Below are 19,423 nucleotides of genomic sequence, written 5' to 3'. Positions count from 1 at the left end.
ATAAAACAATGGTTAGCTTTAATTGCAATGCATGGGTGGGCCTTCATTATAGTTTCACAAATGCGCATTACAGAGAGATTGAGAGACAGAGAAAGCAAGCGAGCACATGGCTAACTGTTTGCGAATCTCATGCTGTCTGTGTACTAAAATCACAGCCTAAATCCGAACCTTCTGTAACATTCCCAGCTGCTCTGGAACATATTTTTGTGTGGCTCTAAACTCAGGTCCACATGGAGTGTGAGTTGTTGACGCTGCTGTTTTGGGATCTTTCATCCCGTGTTTTGCTATTGTTGGAATTTAGAAGGAAGTATCTGATCAAAGTGTTATTCAAAAGATGGCAAAAAGTTTGTTGCTTGTAAATGAAGAGTGAATTAACAGATCATGAAGATATTTGGGCACTTAAAGGTAAAGTATGTAATTTTTTTTTAATGTGCAGTGACAACTGTAAATAAACTAGGTTGCATTTCTATTTGGTGATGTTATGGCAGAAATTACACACAGGCTTGTGCCTAAATGAGAGCAAATCCCTACAGACATGTTCCAACATCTAGAGGAAAGCCTTCCTAGAAGGGTGGAAGCTGTTAGGGAGGACTGGCTGCCTATTAATGCCAATAGTTTTGAAATTCAGTGTTCGACAAGGTATTTGAGTATCTTATCTTTTCACACGGTACTTAAAAGCATCATCTTTCCTCCCTTTGTGGTCTTCTTGTCATTTTTCCAACATGTTTACATATCATTGGTGATAGGCTTTCTCAACTTAAACTCTTATACTTTAAAAACTATCATTTCTACTCAATTTAGGTTATTTACATTTTTTCACAAAGAATTAAGAAATTACTCCATTTAAGAACTCCATGTCTTACTTGTTTCATATCAGTGTTCTTGATCTTTAACAACAATTTAAGAAATTGAGTACGTTTGACTCCATTAACAATCGTGCACTAAGAGAGGGAAATCTGATTTTCCCTGGAATGCTTTGATATGAGTGTATAAAAAAATAATTGTTATTGTGTGCATTTTTGCGCAACATTAATACAGAAAGAAATCTGTTTGTGTATGTTTGAATAGGGGTTTCTGTTATGGTGATGTTATTTCTGGTATTTGCTTTCAAAAATATTTTACTGCGCTCTATATTAGCATGTGTATGTGTGCTATTTCTAGATAATAGTATAGCTTCAGTTTTTATTGGATATAAACAAATTAAGTTCACATTTTTCATAAATACTGGTTTTGAAGTTAGCTTGCTCAAATATTTGAGTAAATAAATAAAATTATTTGTCATACCAAATAAATAATTCAGATCTATTAAATTTTTTTACTTAAAATTGATCAATACCTATTTATTCAGTATTTCATTGTTTTCACACAAACACACACACATTTTATTTATTTATTTATTTTAAGGTTACATTTACAACATGTACTGTATGATTTTTTATGTATTTGTACTCAATTGTATTGCGAAATTTGAGAAGCTTCTTTTGGTGCTAAAATAAAATAATAAAAAAGTTTATTATTATTATTATTATTATCAAAACTTACACTGTAAGAAGTGATAAGTTGACTTAACTTAATAACATTTAGGAAACCTGTTGCCTTAAAATTTTTAAGTAAATGATAATTAAAAAAATAAGTTAAGGGAATTGTCAAGTTCACTTAACTTTTTAAAAAAATTTATTATTTACTTTAAAATTTTAAGGCAATGGGTTTCCTGAATTTTTTTAAGTAAAGTCAACTTATAACTTTTTAAAGTGTACTAAACCTAAATTCTATTTGGTTTTATTTATTTATTTAACATGTTTTTGGACATGTTTTTGTGTGCAACTTAAAATGCACTCCTGATAAATTCATGTGCTGATTATTATTATTATTATCTACAGTAAATATGACTTTAGGTCATATATGTGCTCTATATTTTGTGTACGTGGACTAAACTGAGATAAAGTTGAAGCCCAGCTGGGAGAATCTGCATAGTTTTGCACTGTAAGCTTATCTGTGTTTTCTAGGAAATTCTGAGGAAGTACGGTCATTTGGTTTCACTTGTCCAAGAAAAAAAAAAAAAAGCTTATTGGCAACATTTTGCCCTAATGATCTGTTTTGTATTTTCGCTTTTACGGTTCTCCTTGTGGGTTGTTGCTGTGGTGATTTTGTGGTGTGGCAACCCCACATACACAGGATACAGTTTCCATACGCACTTCTGCATATTATACCAAGTGATTTCCAAGAATTTTAATATTACTTTACAGGGTGATGGATGATTCACAAGGGGGAAAAGAAACTCAGTGTTCGTGACATACTGCAGTTTATGGTGATTTTACACATTTGGAAGAATCTGATAAATTAAAATGATTGATTGTGTTCTGGCTAGATGAAATTAATTTTGAGGCCTTTCACTCGTATTTGAGTCTTTATAATATAGAGGAACAGAATCAATGCAAACTCTCAAATCCTTTACATATAGTTTAAAAAGTTACAGTATTTTTCACCTTTAAAAGTGTATAATATATAGAGAAATGACTAGAAATCATACAGTGGAGGAAAAGGACACTAAAAAATAATGTATTTTCTATATGATATACAGTATATAGTTTCAGAAGATACCTCAACAGTGTCTCAAATGTGCTCATAATTATGGTATGAACTCAATCATTTTATATCTATAATATTACTGTATGACATTACTATATAATACTACTGTACTATACTGTACATTTCAAAGGTTTGGGATCAGTAAAATATTTTTAAAAGCAAATAACACTTTTATTCTCCAAGGGGAAATTTTATTCTCTAAATTAAATGAATCAAAAGTGACCGTAAAGACTTTTACATTTGTATAAAAGATTTGTATTTCAAATAAATGCTGTTCTTTTTAACTTTCTATTCATTAAAGATTCCTGAAAAAGATTAGAACATTACAAATATTTATAAGCAGCACAACTGTTTTCATCATTAAAAATAATACCAAATTAGCATATTAGAATGAGCATATTAGGATCATGTGACTCTAAAGACTGGAGAAATAGCTGCTGAAAATTCAGCTTTGGATCATAGAAATAAATTACATTTAAAAATATATTCAAATAGAAAACAGTTACTTTAACTTGTAATAATATTTCAAAATATTACAGTTTTTGCTGTATTTTTAATCAAATAAATGCAGCCTTGGTGAGCATAAGAGACAAATTACTGAGCCAAACTTTAAAATGTCAACAACAGTTTAATTTGTGTCTATTTCTATTCCTCTTAATAAAACGGATGAGAAGCATCAGAAAAAGTTGATACTAGGAAGGTGACAGATCTTTTTTAGGGCCTTCAGGACCCCTCTTTTGGCCCCTTTATAACCGGATGAGGCCCATGAAAACCAGAGACACCTTATATTTGGAACAATGGAACACAAAATGTAGAGGTGAGCATACTGTTGAGTAGCCATGTGTATCATAAAAATCTCTCCTCCGTTTGTTTTGTGGTGTGTGGGCCTGAATAATCAACTGTTCAATATCTCTGCAGTGCACTGAGGCCATTGCTCCAACAGTAGCCAGTTATTTTCTTCTAGACTGTGAAGTCTGATTTAAATAGCAGAACTGAGAATCATATGTGATAGCGATTACAGTAGAGCAGGCACTCATCCCCATCTGGGGTTTAGTGTATCAAGCGATGCTGGGTTGTGCGGTGGCTGGCTATGGAGGAGAGTGGAGGCAGCCGCCAGATGAACAGCCCATAGCGGTTAAGGACTGGGGAACCAGAGGGAATGGTAGGGTGATGGTGGAGGGGAGGGAGACCCCCTAATTGCACTGTAAACACAGCTTTTGAAGGGACTGTAAGTGTAGGGCAGCGATGGTTTTCCACATGTGCCTGGTCGTGTAGCACAGCTGGCAGCGCTCAGAAATGATTTGGTCAAGTGTTTTGGTGTGAGGAAGTTTGGTCGTCACACTGCCGGCTAGATGTTGGAGGAATTCTTGGTAGTTACAGGCATTCTTGAGGTTTTTGGTGGTGTAACTGTCGATAACTGGTGCAAGTGGCAGGTTGTTTGTAGCTCAGGTATAGACTCTAGTCAGGGTTGGTGCTATATTGGCAAATGCACAGTATAAAGCTTTTGGATCACCTAATTAACACACAACAGTCCTGTTTTATGAGGTTTTTGTCTATTGAATTTTGGAAAGATGTTTAATCAGCTGAACAATTGTCAATCCATAAAAATGTCTGTATAAATATTAATATGCTATTAATATTATGCCGATATTAATGTGCTACCCTGGTACTGGCTAATTTTTTTTTATATTATTTAAATCTAATATAAATAAATATTATATAAATAAATTAAAGGCATCTTAACTTATATATGGAATATAAATGTATATGAATATATAATGATATAATAGTTTTTGTTGTTAATAATAATATGTCAATCAATAAATGTCAAAATATAATTAAAATGTATATTATATTATATACATTTTATATTAATAAATATGAATAATTGTATATATGATTTATTATCTAAATCATATATTATTTAAAACATTATGTATCATTCTAAATTTAAATAAATTATATATAATTTTAAATAATACAATTAATAATTTAAATTTTATATACATTTTATATTAATAAATATTAATAATTGTATATATATGATCAAAATAATTTATATTATTCAAAAAATGATGTATCATTCTAAGTAATACAATTAATTACATTATATTATGTTATATTATATATTTGTATATTTATTTATTTACATTTTATTTGCATATAAATACTTTAATCATCCTAATAAACTTCAGTACTGCTGCTAGAGGTGTTGATTTATTTATTTATTTATTTTGTATTTGTTTTTATTTGAACAGCCGTGCAACTGTATACTTTTATTGGGAAAATAAAAGAGCCCAGCAAGTATAATTTGCCCTTTAAGAAACATGTGTTTCTGTTTAACGATTACTGTCTTTAACTGCGAGCTGCCACCACACAACATCTCATCTCTCGCCCACCAGAGCTCCCTGACTAAGGTTAACCGGCTATATCATCAGCTGAGCCTGTCCTCATTGACACTTCAAAGCTCCTCTGCCACGCTGCAGCTCCGGCCTCAGGCACAACAGGGCTTTTTTATTGGTGAGAGGCCTGTCGAATTGTTCTGACAGACGAGGACAAAAGACTGACTGTGGATTCAGGCTGAAACGGATGTAACGCTGGCACAAAGACGGTCAGGACTTCCCAAATGCATTTTCAACAATTTATTTGTCTAATGAGACTAGATCCACTAGCTCTGCATGCCATAGTCATAACTCTATGAATATCTGTTACAGGTGATACCTTGCTTATAAAGCTCCCGGTGTTGAGTTCTTGTCTGAACATGCATGACTGAGCTGGGAGGTGGTAAATTAGGCGAGTCGGGGGTCTGTTTGGTGCCTGAGGTCAACTCAGGGCACCGTTACAGGTGGTTGTAGTGGAACGGAGAACATTACTGAAATGCTTCACAGCTCCGCCTTATTCTGTCCCCACAATCTGTGAGTGACAGGAGAAAAGATATGCTTACGGCCGGCTCCGCTGCCCCTTACCTCCATCTGTCTGTCTGTTTCTTTCACACATACAGATACAGGCATTACAGTTTACTCCTCTATGTGGGTACATTCACTTTCCTGATATTTGATGCAGTTTGTCATGGTCTTCAAAACCACAGATGTTTGGTTTACATTCCTCTATTGAAGAACAGCCGGCTGCTTTGCTATTTTCTCTCTCCTTTTTTCGCCCAAAGCCATCCCACTTTTGGAAAGTGTAACAAATAGTTTTTCACAGCTGTAGGGCTTCAAAGGAGTGGAAAAGATAGATCTCTCAGAGATAAACCTGTGAGAAACATTCTTTAAACATTCATCTGAGATCTGTTTTAAAATAGAGGCCATTAACATTTTTTAAAATAGCACACAGTTGGCTGACATTTACGGCAAATGAGAACTATTTTTGAATTTTCTACACAAATCCTCTAATCAGCATAAACATTACAGATAAGTCTGAAAAGGGGGGTAAGATAGGGGAAAAAATTAAAACTGAGCTGCATAACTATAGGTGTGAATCTTACCTCCTGTTAATACTTTTTACTGTAACAATATTTTCATGACAATTAAGAACATTGTTTACACAAATATATTGCATTGTGCAATGTTAATACATTATGTACATTGTGTTTTATATGTGTGTGTGTGTGTGTGTGTGTGTGTGTGTGTGTGTAAAATATGCATGTAATGCATTGTGTACATTGTGTAAAACATACATAAAATAAAAGCTATACATAAAAAGTGATATGTTAGGAAGTTGTTGTGATTTTGTTATTGTAATACCCATATTATATATATATATATATATATATATATATATATATATATATATATATATATATATATACACACACACATGCATGTATATATTTCAGAAAAGTTTTATGTTTATATATTAAGTATATTTATATATAATATAAATTCTATGAATATAAATATATGCACGTAAATACATGTAAATATTTTCTAAATATATACTGTATGTGTGTGTATTTATATATACATAATAAATATAAACAGTACACACACATACAAAATAAACAAATAAACAAAAACTTTTATTTTGGACGACAGCACTAATATATATGTGTGTGTGTGTGTGTGTGTGTGTGTGTGTGTGTGTGTGTGTGTGTGTACACATACATACACACACACACACACACACACATATATATATATATATATATATATATATATTAGGATAATATATTGAATATTGAATTCTCACTTTACATCTCGAAATTGTTTTTGTTTTCACCACAGACTAAAAAAAATGAAAAGGTAATTGTGACTTTTTATCTTACAGTTACAACTTTTCTGACTTTGAATTCTGACTTTATATCTCACAATTCTGACACTTTCTTATGGAGATAAGTTTGCATAAATTACAGCAAATATAATTGTATTATCCCTTACTTTACACTAATGTGAATTATGGGGTAAAGTGTTTAATTGTCATTAAAATATTAGCATAGCAAAATTAAATATTGTATAAAAAATAAATGGAAAATATATTAAAAACATTAATAAAACACAATAACTGATTGAAAATATATTTATTTATTTATTTTGAAATATGACCTGGACATGTTCTTGACATGCAGATTTTAAGAGATTTACTGTAAGATACTTTCCTTCTAAAATTTTATGTGTAAATTTATGTGTAGAATGTATGTGTGTAATCTAACTGAACCTTAAAACTTTATTTTTTGAATTATTAGAATTATTATTTATTATTATTAATTATTACTATGCACAAAGAAGTCGAATTCTGTGAAGAGGGCTCTCAAAAGCACAAAAGCTGCTCTCTTCACCTAAAGTAACCACAATAAAGATCAGATGTGGGACATCAGCCATGCTATCAAGAGGCCACATGATTTCAATCACTGCTGCTCACCATTGTATGTCACTGAGATTTCATAATCATCCCTAGTATTCACACACGTGGTCCTGTTGGTTTTTAAGCATAGATGGCTGTGATTCTGTCTTCGGTGCACTGGAGGGAGGGTTTCTAGAGGGGAGGGAGATGAGGAGAGAGAGAGAGAGAGAGAGAGAGAGAGCGAGTGTTTGTTGGGGACGTTGGAGTGCGTCAGAACGCACTGGCTCCCCTCACTCCAAACTCACTGCATCTCCTTTCCAAGAAAACTCCTCCAGATTTCAGGAAGCCTCTGGATTGCTTTGTTTGGATGTACCGACAAATATTACAAACCATTCAAAAGAAGGATAGAGGGAGTTTAGATTGTTTTATCAGCGCAAGAAGGGGGAAAGCGCCGTTACGCGTCGATTTGAGAGATTTATCCGACACTTTTGGAAGCAGCGCTCAGGACGCGCGTAATGGATCGATAGTACGAACTTCTGGGAGTGTAAAGAAGCTCCTCTAGACGCCGCGAAAGCGCAATTTTTGGTGGAATAAAGGCTCGTTACAGAGAATTCATTAGTTATATAGCGTTAGACTCCGTTTCAGAACGACGTGCGCTGTGATGGATGGAGCAGTTCTCTTGATATCGATGCTGGTGTTGGTTTTCTCTGGAGATGTATGGAGCGCGTCGTATCCTCAGCGGTATAACCTGTACGCAGGGACCCAGACTCAGACTCAGCCTTTAAACGGGGCGAGAGCAGCGAGCAGACACAGGTAATGACACTTTCATTTCATCCAATCAGTCTACACACTGATATTCTTAAAATGACGACAGAAAGAAATAGTGAGAAAGTTTGTATTGTGAAATACGACAGATGTGCCATGTCACTATAAAGTACCGTATTATTAGTTTGATACCATTATATTGGGTCCACTTTAATAGGATATAAAGATAAATAGGTAGATAGAGAGATGGATGGATGGATGTATAAATAGATGGATGAATACATTCATATAAATTTGGCATAGTATGTGTGTACTCAGAAATAAAGGTACAAAAGCTGTCACTGGGACGGTACCTTTTCATGGTACTAATATGTATCTTTAAGGTACCAAAATAGACCTTTTAGGTACAAGCATGTACTGCCCCAGTGACAGCTTTTGTACCTTTATTTCTGAGAGTGTACCATGACAAAAGCACCATGAAAGTATCTTGTTATTATACCTTATGATAACACGATAGATAGATAGATAGATAGATAGATAGATAGATAGATAGATAGATAGATAGATAGATAGATAGATAGATAGATGAGCATATGGATTGATGGATAAAATGGAGAAATAGTTGCATATATATGTGTGTATATACATATATATTAATTATTATTATTTTATTACCGTGATGTATATAAAAGTACCATATTATTACCTTATGATATCATTACCTTGGTTCAACGATAGATAGATAGATAGCTAGATGGATGGATGTATGGATAGATAGATAGATAGATAGATAGATAGATAGATAGATAGATAGATAGATAGATAGATAGATAGATAGACAGACAGACAGAGAGACAGACAGACAGAGAGATAGATAGATAGACAGACAGACAGACAGACAGACAGAGAGATAGATAGATAGATAGATAGATAGATAGACAGACAGACAGACAGACAGACAGACAGACAGATAGATAGATAGATAGATAGATAGATAGATAGATAGATAGATAGATAGATAGATAGATAGACAGATAGATAGATAGAGATAGATAGATAGATAGATAGATAGATGTTTTGAATTTGGACAATCAAATACTCTAAAAGTTTAGTTCCAGTTTAGTCAAATTAGATGTGACTTTTTCAGTCAAATCAAACTTTGTTCTGCATCTGCATTACACAGAGGGTGAAACAGTTGACAGACAAATAGAGAGACAGAACACTTTATATGTCCCGTCAGGGAAGTTACAGATGTTATGCATTTTTCTGTTATCCATTTATTGAGGGAAACATAACCTGGGGGGGCTTTAAAAAGCAAATGTGCTTTTAAATGTGTGGCACAGATGACTACATGAAAGCAAAAGCCTCCCTTTATCTGACAGTGAAACGACAGGAGGTGCATTGCTGTCCATCCAAACAGCTAATTATTGCTTACTGAATGCAAGGTTGTAGTTTTGTGGGACCCCTGGGATTTCCAAAGCCTTTCAGAACATGGTTATACGTGTCACCGCCTTGGAAGTAATTACACTAAAACCACCTTCCTTTACCTCTTTATCTGTCAATCTGTTGGTTCTTCAGTTCAGTGCTCTCTCTCTCAGCCACACACACCCTCTCTGACATTGTTGTTTTGACTGTGATTGTTGGGGTGTGAACGGGAGAGGTTGTCCCAGCTCTGACGTGCAGACCGGGGCTTCCCCCTTCTTCTGACGCAATGCTCTCTTAAAGGTGGACAGACACGCAGGCCAGATGCTAATGGTCAGAGTTTGGAGTCATGAATTACATCCTGAAATCCATCTAAACAATGAGTAAATAAAGATTCGTCATAGAAATTGTTAATATACAGCCAATTGAGTCCATATAAACAAGTTTGGACTCTCAAATATAGTCTGTCAGAGTCGTGAGGTAGTGAAGGGTGATGTCTATGATGTGAAAACCCTCAGTGCCAGCGGTATGAAGTATGTAGTGAAGTATGTACTGCCTGCTTGAGAAATCTGAGTCGAGTTACTGGGGATTAGCAGCTTGTTTGAACTTTGAGTTACAACAGATGTAAAAAGTATTCTGCGTCTTGTGTATTTATTTTATGGAAAGTGAAAGAGCAGGAGGGAGAGTGAAGAAGTGCGAGATTGAAATCAAGGGAAGAAGTTGTTCTTTTTCTTTTAATGTGGAGAACTCCTCTTCAGTTTTGTGGATTTTTCTTCTCTGGTCTTCTAAATGAACGGATTGATAGATTTTGACTCGTGTTGCTTGCATCAAATGTGCATTTCCAGGGAAAACCGCAACCTTAATCAAATCTATTAAGGAATGTATGCCTCAAATTTAGTAGAAATTTTATGCTAAAAGATTCTGAAAGATGGACTTTGCGAGAACTGGATGTGCAGCTGCCAAATATGCGAGCACCTAAATCACCTCTTTCCGCTAAATTGTAGGCATTTGGTAAGGAACGCTGCCAGGTTTTTGCGTGTTGGAATACATCTCCTAATATGATTTCTTTGCGGTGTGTTTATCTACAAAATCCAGCACTTTAAGAGGAAACAGCATCTTTGAAAATCTAGCAAAATATGTGGTGTTAGTGATTGCCATAAGAAAATGAAACGGAAATGCTTGTTCATATTCGGAAAATATGGTATGCCAGTATAAATTAGTACAGCCAATTTGATTGAAACTATGGATTAGCTCAACTCTTCAGTTGGAGTTTTGGTCTGGATTTGAGTCTTGAGGGGTCTAGTTTTTATCCGGTTCTTGGAGGGTGTGGTCTTGACTCCAACTAAGGTTTTTAGGTGAGCTTGTAGTTATTTTTATCAACCATGAATTTATGTAGTGAAGTATTTTATCGACCCTGATTCATGTGTACATCATTTTTTTTTAAATATGATTAAAAACCACGCTGTGTATTGTAAATAACAATGTTTTATACTTTAAATAATTTTGTAAGTAGTAAAACAACACAAATGCACATGGGGCAAAAATGCGTTTTATGTTTGAAAACATTTTAAGTCTCCCCCTCCCTTGCCTCACAGTGCTTTTATGCCTGCTTTCCTCTTTTACATCACCTCAGTGTTGCCAAGTCCGTGGTTTTTGGGCTACTTTAACTGTTGCCGTGGGGTTGTTTTTCATGTCCACGGGTTGAAGCACCCCCAATAACGAGATATTTAGCCCAAGGAATGCGACTTTTACCAGAGGAACCCTGCCGAAAAATTTGTATTTTACCCCCGGAACGTGATTTTTACCGGAGAACCAGGTTTTGTTGTGAAGAAAGTCAATAATTGTAGAACTCCAGTAAGGCTGTCAAGGCTATTTCATTCACTTAAACATCGGATGAAGTGATTTTTCCTTTAATACAAATTATGCCAATGTATTTTTCGATGAGTCCGCTATGTTAGCAATAATAATGTCACCTGCTTGACAGATAGTAATGTCGACAACAGACATGACCGCTGTCGTGGTGAGACCGAACAGCTTTAAGTTGTCTAATTTGGCACGGTCACCCTGCTACGCTAATAGTAAGGGTTACCTCTGTGTATACTTATCCTTACAAATACAATTTAAGTGTATTATTTGTGTCCCCTTCAAAAATTGCTTTTGAGAAATTTTATGTTTATTGTCCCCCCCTACTGTTAGACGAAATTTACGCCCCTGTACTTATGATAATCTTATCATTTTTTCACAGCACTGCTTATTTCAGAAGGCCGTTTTACAGTCACACCTCAAATTTGTCATATTTTGAAATTAAACTCACTCAAATCCAGCTTTGTGAAATCAGATGTGAACTTTGCACTCCAGCTAAGAGGAAAGGAAGAAGTTAAACAGCTTTGAACGTAATCTCATTTTCAGCATATACTGTAAATGAATTTTCCTTTATCAAATCTCACATTTTATCTCCAGTGCCTAAGTATTTTCCAGGTGTGAGAATGTTGCATTTCAGTGCTGAATGTGCAGTGAACAGTGTTGTGAGACTTGAACTTTTAACTTTTTCTGCCAACTTGTGAACTTAAAGCTGCAGTCCGTAACTTTTTGGTGTTCAAAATGTATAAAATGTTTATAATAAGCGAGTACACCATGAATCCATTTTCCAAACCGTGTTTTTGGCTTGTCCTGAATCACTATGGTACACCTATAATAAGTGTTTATATTCTGACTATTTAGACTGGTTCGGTTAGGTACCGCTGAGGGGTAGCCAAGTACCAGCATGCTCGTCATAGACATAAACAGAGAGAAGTAGCTCCGGCAACAATGTTCTTCCGCAACATGGAATGGACCTTTTCACTGGAGGAAGCGTTATTATGGATTAAGCGACTGTTTAAAGTTAAAAAAGCCTTAATTATGGATTTTGTTTTGTAGAAACATGCAGCTTTTCACTTCACAAGATGTTAATTGATGGACTAGAGTCGTGTGGATTACTTGTGGATTATTGTGATGTTTTTATCAACTGTTTGGACTCTCATTCCAACGGCACCCATTCACTGCAGAGGATCCAATGGTGAGCAAGTGATGTAATGCTACATTTCTCCAAATCTGTTCTGAAGAAGAAACTAATTCATATACATCTTGGATGGCCAAGTTTCATTTTTGGGTGAACGTTTTCTATAAGTAAAGTATTATTGAATAAACCATCTTTTTAAGATGTATATATCATGTCTTGTGTAATAAATAATGTCAGTGTGTGTCTTATAACCACAGGGATAGACACTGAAATGGTTTGGGTTGTGCTGTGGTGTCACAGCTTTTTAGAAATGAACTCTGCTGATTTGCACATGCAGCCATATAATTGAGCCCTTTTCTGCCAAACCAGAAGTCAAAAGTCCACGCCTGAATGTTGTGTCCACTGCTATTCAGGAAATCATGCTGGACAAGCTTTGATGAATGCCCTGAAGACTGGACGTGTATGTTCATGTTTGCCATCTTTCATATATTTCTTAAAAACATTTATGCTGACAGACAAACAGACAGTGCTGGCATGCAGCTCTCCAGAGGGTGACTATTAATCTGGATGGTGTCAGAATAATAAAAAATGGCATAGTCTTGGATTGGCTCCATTATATGTGATTTATTAGGAATAGTTTACTTCTACTGAGGGTAAGGTCCAGTGAATGGTAATTCCTCAATAGCAGGCCCGCATGCAATCTGTGCCCACAGAACTTGGCAGAAAACTCCTCAGATTTCTGCAAAATTGGACCAGCCATCATTCATACATTTCTACATCAACTGTATGTTCATTCACAGTACCAAACTTTTAATACTGCATTTATGAATCTCACGGGTGAATCTCATCTCAGAAGCAAAAGAAAAGGGGAAAATGACATAAAGAAAAATTAAATCTATTGTAGTTTTTTATTATATTATATTATATTGTGTTATTGCATTGCATTAATGGGAATTTGAGAAAGGAAGTAACTATAATGAAAATACCATATAATAGAAAAGTAAAAAGGTAAAATTAAGTCTATTGTAGTTGTTTTGTTTTGTTTATTTTAGTTTATAAATAATTTATTTTATTTTAGCGTTACATTTCATTGCATTGCATAGCATTCATTAGAATTTAGAGGAGGGAATGTGCATAATTATAAATGTCATAATTAAAAAATATAAGTCTATTGTAGTTTGATTTTATTTATTTTATTGTAATGAAAATGTCATAATGAAAAAAGTCAATAGGGAAGAAAAGGGGAAAATTGCATGAAGAAAGATTAAGTCTATTGTAGTTTAAGTCTTTTATTTTAATGTTTTGTTTATATGCAAAATGTAATTTCTTAACCTGGACATTTTCCATGAGATTTATAAAAAAAAAAAAAAAAAAAAATAAAAACTCATACACACTCACTCATAGAAGTTGCAAGAAGCCGGCCAATTAGATTGCAATTAGTACTGCTGATATTTGACCATGCAATCTACATCAGACAGCTTGTGGGCGTCCCATCTAAAGATGATACTGTGGTTGAGGTTTGCAGTTATCAGTTTGTTTCCCGTTCAGAAAACCTTCGTAGAGGCACAGTGTTCACAGCTCTGTTAGTAGCACTATGCCCAAAGGCCTGATAAGATACTGACAGAAGAGCTCTCTTAACTGCTTAATGGAAAAGTGGTTTTTGTTTGATCTATTTTTGCAATATAACAGACTAAAGGGGGCTGTAAATGAAAGATTGTTTATTAGTCTTTTTATGAGTTTTAATTAACATTTGGGCTTCATTTGTAAGATCTAATCTTTGCCACCCATCTACTTTTCTTGTAACGCAACTGCCTTTGAATGGGTTGATTGTTATTAGTCAAAACCCATTCAATACCTCTTTGTTGTGTGTAAATCTCATTCATGGATCCTTGCTAAAGTGTCCATTTGTCCGTTTTTATTCTGTCAGGTCTCATTTGATGCAGTTTCATCCTTAGTATTTAGTAGCTGTTTCTTTTTGCCTCTTGTCCTGGTATGTCAAGAGGGTTTAAGCAAAGCCCTCTGTGAATGGAAAGTTCCTGGCCCTTGACCTGGGCTTTTTGAAGATGTGGCAGTGGTTGTGAAGCCAAGAGCTGCCTGTGGCGCTGCCTGTCAGTCTCGGACTCATCCAGACCACCCCCAGACCACCCCACACCACCACACGCAGACAGGAAGCCCTCGCTCAAACAGCGGCCTCCTCACACTAGAGGAACTTCCTGTAGTGGATAATCAGGACTCTGGCCTCGTTCAGAAAAAAACCCACCTCTGATATGGAAAGTGCTTCCTGTGAACAAGCTTGTGTTTGACAAGGGAAGCAGTTAGTGAGTGTTAATGGATGTTTAGACATGCCAAAATGTCTCTTATGAATGATTGCTTCTGGATGACAAACTTGAATGGGATCATAGCATATCCTTTGAGTGGTTCGGTTTAAAGCAACGATTCCAGTTCAGTTCTCTTTATTAATTTCTTTTGACTACTATGTCCCAGCTAACAAAAATATGTTCTAAGAATGTGTTGCTAATGTTCCCATAAGGTTACGAAAACATTACTTCTGAAATTGGATAATAAAAATTGGTTAATATCCAACTTTGAATGAAAATTCTATTAATGTTACAGGAAGAACATTTGTTCAAAGCTTTGAGAGAACCTTGCCAAAACGTTATCCAGTGTTCTGAGAATGTTCCCTGATAGCTGGAATGATGAAGCAATACTTGTAAAAATGAATGTCTGAACATTATTTTACAGTTTATAGCTGGAATTGTGATTACAGCAGCTTAACAGAAGCAATATCAGACACACAGTCTATTGTAATAGGATAGCAGATAAAATAGATTTATACACTTTTGAAGAAAAAATGGCTTCATGATATTAGAGTGTTATGAAAAGTCAGTTATTGCTATACAAAAATGAATACTTTTATTTAGCTAGGATGCATTAAATTGATTAGAAGTGACAGTAAATTAAATTTATTTCAAATAATCCTACAAATATATCATGGTTTCTACAAAAATAAGCAGCACATAAATGATTTTCTGAAGGATCATGTGACACTGAAGACTGGAGTAATGGCTGCTGAATATTCAGCTTTGCCATCACAGGAATAAATAAAATTTTAAATTATATTAAAAAAATAAAAAATAAAACATTTTGTGTAATAATAGTATAATAAAAGTGTAATAACATTTGTCGATAGTACTGTATTTTTGATCAAATAAATGCTTAAAACAAGTAAAAAAGACTATTCAAAACTCAAGAAGTGATTTTCCGCAGTGTAGGTGTTTTTTCAAATAATTAACCAAAACGGGTCATTAATTTCAACGATGAGTACTGTAAATTCCACTACCAAATTGGATTTATCTGATATCATGTAATTTCTGAGAAAGCTTACAGATAATTGTTTTTATGGTGAAGGAAAAATGAGAGGTCAAACTTGCTGTTTGAAAACTTTGACTACAAATGTGATGTGTGTCAGTGTTGAAGTTAGCTTAGCTAACCCTGAAAAGTGAACATATCTCAAAGGTTTCAGAGCCCAGAGGACAGATTAAATCCAAAAAGGGCATGAATGTCTAAATGACTTTAGACGAGGCTTCTCTCCTGGCTTGTGTAAGCCACATCTGTGGTACGTCTGCTCATAAGGCATGTTCCTTCTCCTTGTGCTTTAGTGGAGTTCCAAGCTGAGACGCCACAGATGGGCCGCTGTGGTCAAACCCCTGCAGAAACCGCGTTCCTGTAACGGCAGCAACTTACAATATAACCACAGGGAAACATTTTTCCCACGAGCTTGCCCTTCCAGCATCAAATATGTGGCTCGTTCGGTAAAAGAGTGACCTGACATTTGCTGGTGCATTACTTATAAGGGTAATCACAACAGTGTGGTTTATCTGGAAATCAGTATGAGAAATAAAATTGGATGTGAACACCAAGAATATCTAAATATTGTCCTGAGCAGATAAGAGTGGGGTTAATAGGACATCTGTTAGTGGTGGTGTTGGATGTTGTGGAGGCTGAAGTTTCGTTGTTTATTCTGGCACGGTGTGTGACTTTTCCTACCTCTGCTTTATTTAAGGAGGTCATGAAAAAAAGCATTTACCTTCAGATATTTAATACATTCTGGAAGATTTGAGTCGCGAAGGGAACTTGTAGACATCAGTCTTCTTTGTGCACTCCAGATCAAATAAAGCTTGACTTTTCCTTTCCCTCCTATTGCACATGATTATGGCTATTACAGCTGTTTCTTAAAGCTGAAGGTTTTTTTGTTGGTTTTTGTAACTTCTCGTGAATTATTTTATCACAGCTTAATATGCAGAGACAGCTAAGTCATTTCAAGGTGCATTTCTCCAAAAAGTGGCTTTGTCATGTGATCTAAAAGCCGCATCAGTGTTTTGCTCTATTTGTGAAGATAACGTATATTTAACAGTATATTTAACATTTATCTTAATACATGGCTTTTATTTGATTTTACTTTATTATTTTAATGTGAACGCTATTGTTCTAAAGTTTGGGGTAAGTAAGATTTTTATTTAATTTATTTATTCATTTTTCATTTTGAAAGAAATTAATACTTTTATTCAGAAAGGACATCAAAAGTTATAATGTTACAAAATATATATTTTAAATAAATGCTATTCTTTTGAACTCTCTATTCATCAAAGAATTCTGGAAAAAAAAGATTAGTTTCCACTAAAATATTAAGCAACCATTTTCAACATAATATTCAAATAAATCTTTAAAATGTATAATCTATTTTATAATATAATTTAAATATAATAATATTTAAAATAAACATGTAAAATATTAAATTACAAAGCATTATCTGTAAAAAAATATTAAAAAATATTACAGTTTTGACTGTATTTTTGATCAAATAAATGCAGTCTTGATGAGCACAAAACAGTAAAAAATCTCATTATATATATTGCTTTACCAGTGCTAAATAATTAAGATTTAATAATAATGTTACTACTTTTACTACTACTACTACTAATAAATGTTATTAGTAGTAGTAGTAAGCTCTCAATGACAATTATTCAGTTATTAGGTTCTAGTTTTGAATGCCAACTCTTGCAACATTTGATTTCATTGTTACCTGTTACCTTTTCAACGCCAGTGCAAAAACTACTCAGGCTCTACCTTGAGTATAACTCAGGTATGATTAGAGTATGTTTTTTCAAGTGAATATTATGAATATTTGCACTTTCAAGAAAGTATATATATAAAAAAAAAAAGTTTTTTATGCAACAGTTTTTAATGTTGCATAAGCGTACAGAGTGTTTGCTAACAGATGAGTGAGTTTGTGTACAGGCAGCAGTGTAATCTTAAATTGCTGTGATGGAAAGAAATGCCTCACCGTTTGCAAAAACAGTCGTAATGAGGGCTGTTTCCACATGATACGGCATGATTGCATTTTGGTGGTGTTTGTAAACGGAGCTGGAAACTATTGGCAACAACAACACGGTGCAATTCATGCAGTGCCTAACAATATCATTATTGTGCCTGTGAGTCAGTTTTAATATTGTATCTCTGCATCAGTGTTTTAGTGTGGACACAGTTGGGGTGGAACTGGGAGTGGACATGCGTTCCGGCCTGGTGCCTTCTCGGATAGTCAGACGAGCATGTGTCCCCTCCCAGGGAGAGACAAATAAGCAAGGCTGTAAAAACAGGCTGCCCATGCAGCCACAGCTGCTCTGACCACTTCCTGTTGCAGAGGTCAAAGGTCACGGTGTGCGGTGCACTGCCCGGGCAGCATGCAGGGTCGCTCAGAGGGGAAGATGTGTGGGTAGAGACAGCAAAGATGGAAGAACTGAAAAAAAAGCAAAGCGCATGATGATTGAGCCTTTGTGTTCGGCGCTGGAGTGCAGGAAGAGAAAATTGCCAGGCTATTAAGTAAAACAAGAGGGAGTTTTATGTCATTGTGTGTTTTTACGGAGTTCGATATCAAAAGAATTCCTTCACTGAGAATCATTATCTCTTGATCTCTCTCGCTTTCGGTCATCTCTCTGTCGCACATTCACTCTTTCTTTATTTGTGTAACTTGATAGTGTGTTTCATTATGCATTCAATCTCAAGTATACAGAGGCACGATATTGATGGATGAATAATTATGTTGTATAATCTTCAAAACCACAATTATAATTTCTGTGACTTCTTAAAGTAGTAAGTAGTTCACCCACAAATTAAAATTGTCATCATTTACTCACCCTCATGTTGTTCCAAACTCTAATGAAATTCATAGTGTCTGTTGAGCTCCAAAACGGACAAAATAAGTTTATATGGCTTGTGTGCTATATTAAGTCTTCTGAAGTCATATGATAGCTTTGTGTGAAAAACAGACTGAAATATAAACTGTTTTTACAAAAAAAGTCTTCCCATCTGAATACAAACATTACAGCGCTACAGTGGAAGGGAAGATTTCCAGTGAAAAAATGTGACTGAGGCAACATTTCTGAAAAATGGTTTTATATTGCTTCTTGTACATTTTGCGACACTTTCAAAGTGAAATGTCCAGTGAGTGGCACTAAAAATGTGTTAAGTTTTATCCAAAATGGGTGAACAGCAATCTTGCAATGTTTTATTACGTTAGTTGTTGAAATTAAATGTCTGGAGAGTGCCAATAAAACGTTAATGTTCTATCGACTTTGAAAATAACATTGCCTACAATAAATCTAATTGATGTGTTAACAACAGTAAATATGGGGATGAAAAACACATTTGCTTAAGCAAACTTGATTTTAGCTTGCTTTTACAAGTCTTTGAGCTCTTTCATCATGACTTGTATTTCTCAGATGCTCATGTGCTCCATATCACATGTGCAGTGCTGTACCAGGTGCGCTAATGAGCAAGTTTACTGTCAGAAAAGCCACACATATGGAGCTG

The 19,423-nt window shown here is 34.8% G+C and overlaps 1 protein-coding gene across 2 annotated transcripts in view; it reads left to right on the top strand.

The window, feature by feature from the left end:
• Positions 1-7,654: 7,654 nt before the first annotated feature.
• emilin1b (elastin microfibril interfacer 1b) overlaps positions 7,655-19,423 on the top strand; it is a 28,385-nt gene continuing 16,616 nt past the window's right edge. For both annotated transcript variants that reach the window (XM_058749150.1, XM_058749149.1), the window contains exon 1: positions 7,655-8,181. In XM_058749150.1, coding sequence (XP_058605133.1) covers positions 8,030-8,181 — 152 coding nt within the window. In that variant the 5' untranslated portion in view covers positions 7,655-8,029. The remainder of the gene's footprint in view (positions 8,182-19,423) is intronic.

This window comes from Onychostoma macrolepis, chromosome 17 (assembly GCF_012432095.1).
Source record: "Onychostoma macrolepis isolate SWU-2019 chromosome 17, ASM1243209v1, whole genome shotgun sequence".
NCBI lineage: Eukaryota > Metazoa > Chordata > Actinopteri > Cypriniformes > Cyprinidae > Onychostoma > Onychostoma macrolepis.
The sequence above is the reverse complement of the archived record's forward strand: the minus strand, read 5'-3'. Positions and strand labels throughout refer to the sequence as shown.